The sequence below is a fragment of the Rutidosis leptorrhynchoides genome, chromosome 10, assembly GCF_046630445.1.
Source record: "Rutidosis leptorrhynchoides isolate AG116_Rl617_1_P2 chromosome 10, CSIRO_AGI_Rlap_v1, whole genome shotgun sequence".
NCBI lineage: Eukaryota > Viridiplantae > Streptophyta > Magnoliopsida > Asterales > Asteraceae > Rutidosis > Rutidosis leptorrhynchoides.
Window position 1 is genome coordinate 262512724 of NC_092342.1, and position 9731 is coordinate 262522454.

At 38.1% G+C, this 9731-nt stretch overlaps 1 protein-coding gene across 1 annotated transcript; it reads left to right on the top strand.

Annotated features, from left to right (window-relative positions):
* Nucleotides 1-8522: 8522 nt before the first annotated feature.
* Nucleotides 8523-9254, top strand: LOC139871013 (uncharacterized). Its single transcript, XM_071858765.1, has one exon. It carries the CDS (start codon nucleotides 8523-8525, stop codon nucleotides 9252-9254), a length of 732 nt encoding a protein of 243 aa, XP_071714866.1.
* The last annotated feature ends 477 nt before the right edge of the window (nucleotides 9255-9731 follow it).

Consider the following 9731-nt stretch of genomic DNA (forward strand, 5'->3'; position numbering starts at 1 on the left):
AACAGGCCCTTACCTAGAATGTTGGTCTTACAAATGATAACACAACCAACATCGCTATCACTTCCATTCAGACAAAGTAGGCCAATAAACTATCTTACTCGCAAAGCTAAGTAACGCCCATGTTACAGCCACTTGTGACTCGAAATATAGACCTAATGAAAAGCTTTGGTGCAGATGAGGTTCTCGACTACAAAACTCCAAACGTGTTTTAGATCATATAATATTCAAAAAATTTACATAATGGTTTTATTGGAGTGCTTTACAAATATAACTGAACGTAGCATCTATGTTTATATATAATAAAAGACATAAAATATTTTTATGAATTTTGAATATAACTGGATAGCATAGCAGGATCTCTAATTTGTGCTTTTCTACCAAACTAAAAATGTCTCACCTGCGGGTCTTCTAACGTGATCTTCCTAACTGCTTTTTCTTCCCCGACCTTGAACCCTAAAATCATCCCTAAAATGGTTATAGTCTGAAGATTTGGGCAGAACTTAAGGCTAGACTGATCTTTAAAGGTCTGCCTAACCAGTTACATGGTATAATTCAATGTTTGGCTCAATATCCATTCACAAATAACATCTGGAATATTGTTAATAGAATTGTTCTTGCTGCTTGTGTGTATTTTTTGTGGCAAGAGAGGAATATGAGAATTTTCCAGCTTAAAAAGAGGTTATTGGATGTTCCTATTGATGTTATCATCAATTATGTCCAGCTGAAGCTGCTGCTCTTAAAGGTCAAATATTCAAGTGTTGTTTTAAAAGTGGCTAGAATTTGGAGGCTTAATTGGAATCAGAATAGGTATAGTCTGATTTAGTTTTTGGTGTTTACTTAATTCTGTATTGATTTGTATTGTTTTGTTTTGGGCTTAGGGTATATCCGGCCTATGTATGCTATTTGGTGATTAATCTATTTTCCATTTTGCCTAAAAAAAAAAAAAAGTCATCCCTAAAATTAATTCTCAATCTTCTGACCATGTTTCATCATTTAGTCGTTTCAAATGGCTATGTAACACCTGAAAACACGTTCAACCTTTTTCAAAAGATCAACACCACCCTCATGTCACACAAAATAGCATTGATAGCCGTTTCTTCAAAGAATATAACCTAATTTCGGAATTGATAACGGTAAAAATCACTCATTAAGAATTTATCGCACACATATATAATCTGATAGTGTTACGGAATTTTCAATCAAATGGATCAAGATGAGTTGATCCATCCATCATATTGGTATTCACGAATCAAAGCCGTAAGAATCATTGATTAAGAAACAATTATTATATTAATATATAAAAAGAACAGTTAACGTACCTGTATTGTCGATTCATGTACATGATCGATTACATGTAGAAATCCACGAAACAATTCTGCGAAATCCTTGAACATATTTTAGGGCAAAAATTGTTTATAGATGAGATATTTTATATGAACATATTTTAGAACACAAACAGAAACGATTATTGATGACATGCGATTATATGAGACAATCAATTGACGGAATCGAAATCTGTGAACAAATTTTTGGGTAGAAACTTTGAAAATAATTTGCGAAAATCATTTAACATATTGTAACGATATTAAATCACCGGAGATGAGATCATTTGATTCATAATTCCATGTAATGAACTAACTACATGTATTCTTTCACGATCATCTTTCAATTTTCATCACAATTACTATTTTCCTTGTCATAAAAGCTTACATAGAACATTCTATTGAGATGTGTATTTCACATACATATATAACGTAATTAATTCCATAAAGAGATGTCATATTTGAATTTGAATAATATAATAATAATTAATAGTTAATGAGAGTAAATTTTTTTCCTAAAAAATATGAAATAAATAAAAAAGTAGATTTAATTTAATAATTAATCATTAATTAAATTAATAACATCACCTTAAGGGTTTAGATTTTTTTTCCTTAACAAATGAATTAGCCTAATAATGACATCATCATTATAGGATTTTAATAGAAACTATAGATTAGAGTTGTAAAAAATAGTAAAAAGAAGAATTTCAATGTAGGTTATATACCCAATAAATTATCAGTGTAGGTCAAATACTTTTTTTTTTGAAAGGAAATATGATATTTTATTTATTAACACAAAAACTCACAGTACATGAAAATATACATAGCAGAATCCACAACAAGTACTCACAAACTCACAATATACAAGATTACATTCCTACAATCTTGGTGCTAAGTGATCAAGCATAGAATAATCGGGTCGGGTTCGGTCCATGCTTGACATCAATAAAGGGGGGATTTAAGGGTTAATTGGGTTTAACTCTCCGGTCTGGAGTACCGTGAATAACCTCTTGCGAGATGAGGATCTCAACATGGGTGGTTAAACATAGACCCACCATCGGCGGGTATACCGGTCAGCGATGGCTCGCGCTAAGTTTTAGGGTTTATGTTCATGGAACGTTACCTGTATATCGAGGATATCTAGTGAAAGGCTATGAGTCCGGTAGCGCGGGTATAATTGCGCTATGCGCTGCTGTTCTTTAGAGCATATGTGTAAAGGTGAACTCTAGAGATGCCCCATGTTGTGGATGAAGTCCTGTATTTATAGGGTAATCCTTCTTGTCTTCTATCGCCACGTAATAAGGTTAAAAGGATCGTGGCCTGCTAATAGTACTTCTTCGAGCAAGCTGGTTCGACAAAAGCAAAAAGTGTTCTTGTCGGACCTGACCTTTTGTCTGCCAGGTGTCCTCTTCCAGCTACAGCATTGCCTGACATGTGGATGCTGCCAATGCGCGCGGATGGGGTTAGTGCCATGGTTGTAAATATAGCGCTATATGCCCTAGCGCGCACCCTTGTAAATCCTTATGGCGATGCTATTTGATGCGCTACACGAGCTGATCGGGTATGCGTATCATTAAGTCCCTCCAGTTCAATGGTATGCGCAAGAACTGCGCATGGTGTTGAACTCAACTTGTAACCACCATTCATCTATTCCTTTCCACGCGCCTCCGATCTCTTCTATTTATATTTCAACAAAATATTTTTGTCTTGCTGCATTAAATGCAAAGAAATCGAAGCGACGTTTGTCAGTTGCTACAGTTGTAATTCCGCCGTCTTTGCCGCCCTTGATTACCTCGTACTTCTTTCTTTCCATCTTTTAACACGTGGCTCCATCTCTGCCTTCAATTTTTTAACCGCCCTTTTTCAACTTCTCTTGAGGCCTCTTCCGTGTTTTTACTCCCCTATAAATACCTCATAAGCATCTATTTTAGTTTTTACTTCAGTTGTGCTCTCTAATCCTGGGCAAATCTTATCGGCTTATTACTTCGAATTTGCTTCTTTAGCTTTTTCAGGTTAGTGCGCGCTTAGTTTCTTTTCTTACGATCTTTTGAATTACTTGTTAATAGATGGCGTCTTCTTCGTCTACTTCTGAGCCTCCAAACTGCGAGGTTATTAGGTCTATTATGACAAAGTGCAAAATCGCTCTGTTGGTGGATTGGTACCCACCTTTGGCCGATTTGAATCCTACAGCGCCCTTGCCTGACCAGCGCGCGAGTGATGTTATTGACGGTAAGGTTACCGTTTATCGACAAGTAATGGTAGAAGGTAATGTGCGCTATCCATTTTAATATCAGTATTGGCCAGCTGCACCCTTATAGCGCGTGTCGCGTTACCCTCTTCGAGATGATTTGTCACTACTATCGATTTCCTCCATCGCTGGATTTGTTTAAGAACGTATTTTCGTACCGTAAAAACCAACAAAGTTGGTATTCTTTTAACGACAGGATTAACTTTGTAAAGCGCCTGAAAGCGTGTGCGCAAGAAGTGGAAGAACTCGTTCTTCTTTATTGATGATTCTTTTATCCCTCTTACGTATAGAAATATTTGCGCATGGCACACGGACGCTACGAATGCGCAGTTAAATGTCAGGCCTCCCCTTTCCCAGATGATCAGCAGAGACTTGGGCATTTCTACAACCGCGAGCTCCCCATCCGCCAATATAGCTTAGATATTTTACGGATTGCTAATAGTGCCCCTATCCGCCTGCCCTGCCAGTTATCAAAGACGCCGATGATAATGGTAGGCTGCAGATGGGCTTTATTTTTGTACTTGTTCTCCTTTCATTAATTTCGTCTAACTTAGCTTGTTGAATTTGCAGAGATGCGTCTAGACAGACTTCTTGCTTCACGCGATATTGAGGGCTTTCATACTGAGACGCCCGAAGTGGAGAACAAGGACGAGCAGGACATGGATGTTGATGAGCAAGCTCATGAAGACACTTCTGTTGGCGCCGGTGGTTCCGGTGACGTCAACCAACGCGAGGGTCATGCAGGTGACGACTCTCATCAAACGGATGCTGAAGGGGCTAGAGTGATTGAGCGCCCAACCGAGAGTGGGAGTAAGCGCAAGCGCGAGAAGAAAGCAAAAGGTAGCGTCGTTTTCGCCTAAGTTATGAATACTCGCGCTATTAATTATGTTATTTAATTAATTCTGTTTATTCGCAGAGGTGCGCTTGCAGTTTTATGGTATGAACGATCTGCTGTCCATACCAGAGAAGACGGCGACTTCTCAATTTAACTACTTGGAGGGTATCAAACTCCCCAATTACTTTGGGCACCTATCGCCCGAGGCAGCGTGGCGCTTTGATGTTCAATTGGCTATGTTGAACTTGATGCGCTCTAAATGTTTCCTTAAGGAGGCAAAAGCTCGTTTGGAAGGCGCCGGCTCTTCTACACCAGGCGCACGAACTGCTGATCAGATGCATGGCCGTTTCGTGCATCTGAAGTCGAATCTTGAGTGGTCTGAAAAGGCGCACGAAGAGGCAATCAGTGCCTCGTCTGCTTTACCTGCGGAGAAGGCATCTTTAGCTTCTCAGGTTTAGGGTTTGACTGAAAAAGGTCAAGTCCATTGAGTCTGAAAAGAGCTCTCTGGAAGAAGAGCGTAAAAGATTTGACTGATCGCTTGACTACTTGCCAGGTTGATCGTGATAATGCAAAGTGTCAGTTTGAGACCTTAAACAAGGGTCTTCCAGCGCTAGTTGCTCGTGCCTGTGATTCCAAATATGTGAGCGATCTGCTTGTGGACGCCATTCTTGTCTTCAAGGCGGAAGAGCGACTTAAGTTCTGGAAGAAGATCCAGCCTCATGTCCAATCCTCCGAGGCCTTAGATGTCATTATTGATAGGGAGGTGGATCCTCTTGCGGCGCAAAAGAGTGAAGAGGTGGCGCCGACGCTGGTGAACATCATGGTCCCTTCGCTGGTAGTTTTGTCCAATGATCCTACTGCTGATGCTCAACGTTTGTTGAACGATAAATTGTAATTTATATCTTTTCCTTTATGTATGTAATGACTTTCTTGGAAATGAGATACTTTTTTTTGTTTATCTTTTTCGTAATTGCTGCTTATGTTGCAATGTGCTCAATTTTACGGGTGCGCGCAAATGTTAAATAATTGAGAAAATTTGATCATCGTTAATCATAGACGATACACGTGTGCTAGATATAACTCTATTTTTTGTAATTTGCACGCATTCGTCCGGGTGACGATTGCTAAGTACTTGTATGACCAGGCATATGGGTTTTGTATTTACAGTATGATCGTGCACGTAAGATCGTTCATTAACACATTTTTTTTTTGCTAAGTAACTAGTAATTCTAATCATAATTATACTCAAGGCATGTCAACACTTAACTTATCACATATATTGTTGTACATACAATATATGCTTAAGTTAAACGTCCGTATGTGCGCATCGGGAGTCTTATAAGTGCGCCAGCACTTTGGATTGAGGTTAGGCGCAACCAACGTCGTCATTTATAGTCATGACCATGAATCTGTGTTTGTGGGGTCTAGTGAACGACCCGAGCATAGTTTCCAGCTCAGAAAGCTCGCAACAGCCCTACTAAATGGACATCTCGACCATTTCCCAAAACCACAACATTTGGACCCGTCCCATCGTGTACGGTCTTTAATAGACGCATTCTGAGACAAGTCCAATCGATAAAGCCTTTTGAATCTGAATTTTAGCGCCATGTCTCCTATCCATTTTTCAGCCCATTGTCGAACCATCACCAATTTTCTTGGAAAAGGAAGACCTGAAAGGAACTCCAATTGTATCTATAGCACTTCATGTTTTGATGATGTTAGACCATGCAGATGTAGTGGAGTTAAAAACAGAAATATTACAAGACTCGAAACCACCCGAAGAACCATAAATGCTTTTTATAATTTTAACCCACAAGAAAGTAGTTTCGGAATAAAACCTCCACCACCACTTGCCGATGAAAGCTAAATTTTTGCTTTTTAAAGATCCCAAACCTAACCCGCCCTCCCCGTATGGAAGAAGAATCTCATCCCATTTTACCCAACACATTTTTGAATTATTGCCCGACCCCCCCCCCCCCCCCCCCGACCCCCCACAAAAAAAGGAACGTCTTACACTCTCAAGTTATTTAAGGACGCCAAGTGGAATGCGGAAGAGCGAGAAGTAATACAACGGTATACTATTAAGAACCGACTTAACAAGAGTCAATCGACCACCAAAAGAAATTGCACGTGCTTTCCAATCCGAAAGCCGCTTCTCAAACTTTTCAATAACTGGGTCCTAACTTGATGCTTTGTTCATCTTAGCACCGGTTGGAAGACCCAAATAAATAAACGGGAATGTGCCAACCTTACACTCGAATTTATTTGCCATTACCTCAATGTCACTATTATTTACACAAACTCCAAATATATTACTTTTATTATAGTTTACCTTTAAACCCGAAGTTAATTCGTAGCATTTAAGAAGACATATAAGGTTAAGTATGTTGCTCTCACTCCATGTACCAAAAAAAATGGTGTCTTCCACGTATTGGAGGTGTAATATAGGGACTTTTTCATTTCCGATTTCAACACCTGAGAATACACCACTATGGACCGCCGACTTGGTTAGAATATTTAACCCTTCTGCCGCAATAATGAATAGGAAGGGCGAGAGATGATCACCTTGCCTCACTCCTCTTTGGAGTTTAAACTCGTTCATTGGGGAACCATTAACGAGAATGGATACGGAAGCCGATTTAAGACATGCCATAATCCATTATCTCCATTTCTCACCAAACCTCATTTTTTCCATCACTTCCATTATGAAATCCCAACTCAAGCAATCAAATGCTTTATCGAAATCCACTTGGAAAAATAAAACTTTTAATATGTTTTTTCTTAAGATACTCAAGTGAAAGTATAAAACTTTTTAAAAGTACCTGGTGAACTGGTAAAATTGATTTTTACACTTTTTTATTTTAATTTTATATGGCAACAAATAGGTTATATGCTTTCATTTGTGCTACGATGTAGGCTATATACAAAAATGATTTGTTCCGATGTAGGCCATATACTTTCAGTTTTGTTCGCTCACTTTTGTTTTATCCGGTTAACAAGTTCAATGCGTTCATATTAGCACACTTTTGAAAGTATATAATCTAACACTGATATTTTTTTGGGTATGTAGCCTACATCGTAACAAAAGTGAAAGTATATAGAGTATTTATAACTTTAACCCTAAAAAGAAATACTTCGTAAAAGTTATAAACAAGTTGACTCCTCCGTAATTTTTTCCTTTTTTTAGAAGAGCATCAATGAATTAAAAAACCAATATACATACAAAAAGCAATACAAACAATAGCTGTTAGACCAATTTTAACGCGGCGTCAGAGGGGTACCGTCAGACCTGCTGGCAACGGGTGACGCCCCCTGACACCTCTAGTGGGGCGTCACCGGTGACGAAACTGGGGCGTTAGTCAGATATTTCACGGAAGAGAGAGGTGGTGTCAGGGGTACGTGTCAGATGGCGATTGGCTGGAAAAAATGCCCGTTGGCTAACGGCTATTTTTGTTTTTTTGATTTTTTTTAAATTCTATATAAACTCATTCATTCTACAATTTTAACACACCAAATCTCTTTAGTTAAACTCATTCATTCTACAATTTTAACACACCAAATCTCTTTATTATTCTTTCATTTCTATCAATTATATCATACAATTTATATAATTTCATGGCATCGTATTTACTTAGTTACGATTCTAATTCGGAAGATGAGCGTATTATTGCACTAATTCAATATTTAGAAGATGAAGATGACGAAGTCGAATCCGATCGTGTTCCAAGATCCCGAATTTATATTCCAAGAAATCGTGAGGAAGCCGGAGAAAACTTATGGAAGGATTATTTTAGTGACACACCTGTATTTCCGTCATATAAATTTAAAAGGCATTTTCGTATGCGGATTGAACTATTTCTCCGAATATCGCAAGATATTTCTAATTTCGATTCTCATGATATTCCCGAGCATTTTAGTTTTTTTAGGGAACGTTTCGATGCTATCGGTCGGCCGACTTTTACAATATTGCAAAAAATGACTTCGGCTATACGCCAATTGGTGTATGGAACTGCAGCCGATATGTTTGATGAATATTTAAAAAATGAGTGAGCAAACCTCAATACTTTGTTTAGATAACTTTTGTAAATGTATTATTACATTATACAAAGAACGTTACATGTGTATTGATTGTATGCATTGGGAGTGGAAGAATTGTCCTGTTGCTTTGAAGGGACAATACACTAGGGGTGATCACAAGAAACCTACCATTATACTTGAAGCAGTTGCTTCGTATGACTTATGGATTTGGCATGCATTTTTTGAAATGGCGGGTTCCAACAATGATATAAATGTTTTAAATCAATCCTATGTTTTTGATAAACTTAAAAAAGGAACATCTCCACTAGCACCATTTGAGGTAAATGGTAATCAGTACACAAAAGGCTATTACCTAGCTGACGGTATATATCCTGACTGGGCTACTCTAGTCAAAGATTTTGCGTGTCTGACAGATGATCCAAGGATTAAGTTTACTAGGTTTCAAGTTAGTGCCCGAAAGGATGTAGAGAGGGCATTTGGGGTTCTTCAAGGTCGATTTCATATATTAAGGTTAGCAGCATGCACTATGCCGGTAAACAAGATGAGGAGAGTTATGGACTGTTGTATCATATTACATAATATGATTTTGGAAGATCAAGGATTTGCGTTAAGTGATTGGGAGGAAGAGTTCATTACCGAAGATATGGAGAATCGTCCAGAATGGATACCGAATAGAGGACGGGATCAAGACATTATCATCCGAGAGATAAGAGATAGGATGATGCACAACCAACTAACCGATGATCTAGTTGAGCATATTTGGAACCTACCGTCCGCATTCCGCACCATGAATGGTTTATGTAATAGTTAAATTTTATGTAATGGTTAAATTTTATGTAATGGTTAAATTTTATGTAATGGTTAATTTTTATATGTTTTTAATTATATGTAATATATTTTTTTTCATAATAAAATAAAAAAGAAAAAAAATAAAACTGGAGGGACCTATTTGACACTGGAGGGGCGTCAGGGTTATTTGAGTGTCAAATGCTGACACTGCCACGTCACAGGCAGATTGCACTTTTTGGTCAAAAAGTGAACAATCTGCCTGTGACATCACATGCAGGGTTATTCATAGTCTTAAGATTGCTTCTTTAGTATGCATGCGACTCGAAAACAACAAAACATAAGCTCACAAAATTACACGACTAATCTTTGAGGATTATGAAGTCAAGAATGCCAATCTATGGATTTTTTTCGTACCTCTTCGCGATCCACTCAAAGCTTTTAACCTGGATGTCATTTAACGCGATTGGAGGGTTATAACATTTGTTCTTGAAAACTTTAA

Bases quoted from the DNA above. Each gene is read 5' to 3' on its own strand.
- LOC139871013 (XM_071858765.1), top strand. From the start codon at position 8,523: ATGTGTATTGATTGTATGCATTGGGAGTGGAAGAATTGTCCTGTTGCT.